Here is a 1,991-nt window from a genome sequence, read left to right on the forward strand (position 1 = left end):
GGGCTAACACACACGCACTTGCTTGTTCTTAATAAGTAGTCGTCTTCCTGCAGTAGAGAGGTTGGCTTGGATGAACCGGCTTCGGCCGGGGCATGAACCCTAATTTGCATTCGAATTCGTTCCCAGATAATACGAATACTAGACTCGAGACTGTAATCCTCCTCTAATCCTAGCGAGGTGTTCACAAAGAACGCATCCACAAACACTAGAGATGCAGCTAAGTCCCGACAAAAATATTTGCGGTTTCGTCAATTTTTTGGATTCAGGTTGATTTTGTTTAGATAAAGAGAATATATTAAGATTCAGGTTGATGATGGTAAGGATCTTTTCCATCCATCCTTGGGAAAAGACAGAGCAACACAAAATAAAGAGACATGGAAATTTGCTCCTCCTAACAGCCTTTGCAAGCTGATCCACATGGTTGAACGAAAGCTTCCATTATCAATTCCCAGTTGGCAATATACGACTCGCAAAGGTGTAGCAGCTAGAGAGTACAATTTATTTGATCTTTTCCGTAATCCACGGTCTATTTTGACAGCTAGCTAAGCTATTAAGGTTACAAATTTGCTCCGCTCCGTACGTCCAACGTCAGCCGGCATTGCTCGTCGGTCAGCGCAGCTCGGTGGGCGGCGCCGCCGACCTCCAGACGAGCGGCACGCGGCCCTCGCGGTCACGGCTGAGCCACTCCTGCGCGCCGCCGCGGAGCTTCTCGAGCCGCGGCGCGCCGCTCTGGTGCATCATGAACACTTTGACGACGTTGAACAGGGCGGCCACGAGCCAGAGCACGCTCCCGCACAGGCACATGGTCCACCTCTCGACCGGGTCGCGGCGGTTGAGGACGGCGGCGACGAGGAAGAGGAGGCTGCCGACGAGCACGGGGACCTGGACGCTGGACTGCAGCAGCTGCGCGCGGCCGTCGGCGCGCTCGTACACCTGGCACGCGTTCAGCGCGGAGCCCAGCAGCCAGAGCAGCGCGCCCGCGAGCATCGTGCTCGCCGCGTGCCGCTCCCGCCCGTCGCCCTGTTCAATCAGAAAGCGCACACACACGCAGAGCAGTCAGCGCCGGCGACCCGGATTGCAACCGACTCGAGTCATTGAGTGAGCGCCGACGACACGAACCTGGGAGAGGAGGAAGGCGACGCCGACGACGGCGAGGACGCAGCCGGCGGCGTTGAGCGCCGGCACGAGCAGCTCGACGAGGGCGAGCTGGGGGTCGAACCGGACGAGCCCGAGGCGGCAGTCGACGCCGGCGAGGTGCGCGCCCAGGTCGTGCGCGTTCACGGCCGCCACGATCGCAAGCGCGGCGGCGGCCAGCACGAGCCCCGCCGCCCTGACGCCTGTATCGGACGACGCGCACAGCGCCGCGAGCCCCGCGGCCAGGAGCAGCGTCCCGAAGACGTACGCGCCGGCGTTGATGTACTCCCACCTCCGCACCGTGAGCGCCGGGCCGTACAGCCGCGCCTCCCTCGCCGTCGCCAGCTTCACCATGATAGCAAGAAGAGTCTCCGGTTTCGCCTACGAGTCACGGCGAGCGGTGCGAATGCGACGTAAGTAGACGAGAAACCGCCGATGGAGAGAGTAAATGCGGTGGGAGTTGGTGCAGAGATGGCCATGGATGTGCGTCGGCAGAGCTTTGAAGCGAGTGTGCGTGGCGCCGTGCATGGTGTCCGCGTCTAGAGGAACAGGTGGTGTCTTTTCTTTGATACCTTCCAGGTGGAACCCAAACCAAGACAAAAACCACTTGCCGCCGTTGCCGGCGGTGCTCTGCACGTGACTTTCCTGTGTCATCCGACCTGTTTTCTTACTGCAACTTGCTCTGTTTCGTCAGTCGGCGGCGCCTATTCAGAGGCGTAGTATTACACTGTGCTGAATGAGCGAGATCATATACATGCGAGTACGAATCCTGGAAGTGTAAAATATAGACAAATCACATTATCTTTTATCCAAAATAGTATCCTCTTCATATATAGAAGGATGTCCAACATTTTTCT

The 1,991-nt window shown here is 57.8% G+C and overlaps 1 protein-coding gene across 1 annotated transcript; it reads right to left on the minus strand.

The window, feature by feature from the left end:
• Window positions 1-609: 609 nt before the first annotated feature.
• On the minus strand, window positions 610-1,488 carry LOC124708163. Its single transcript, XM_047239852.1, has 2 exons — window positions 1,120-1,488; window positions 610-1,020 (listed from the first exon to the last, which is right to left on the minus strand). The coding sequence occupies exons 1-2, from the start codon at window positions 1,486-1,488 to the stop codon at window positions 610-612; spliced, it is 780 nt and encodes a 259-aa protein (XP_047095808.1).
• Between the last annotated feature and the right edge of the window lie 503 nt (window positions 1,489-1,991).

The sequence above is a fragment of the Lolium rigidum genome, chromosome 4 (assembly GCF_022539505.1).
Source record: "Lolium rigidum isolate FL_2022 chromosome 4, APGP_CSIRO_Lrig_0.1, whole genome shotgun sequence".
NCBI lineage: Eukaryota > Viridiplantae > Streptophyta > Magnoliopsida > Poales > Poaceae > Lolium > Lolium rigidum.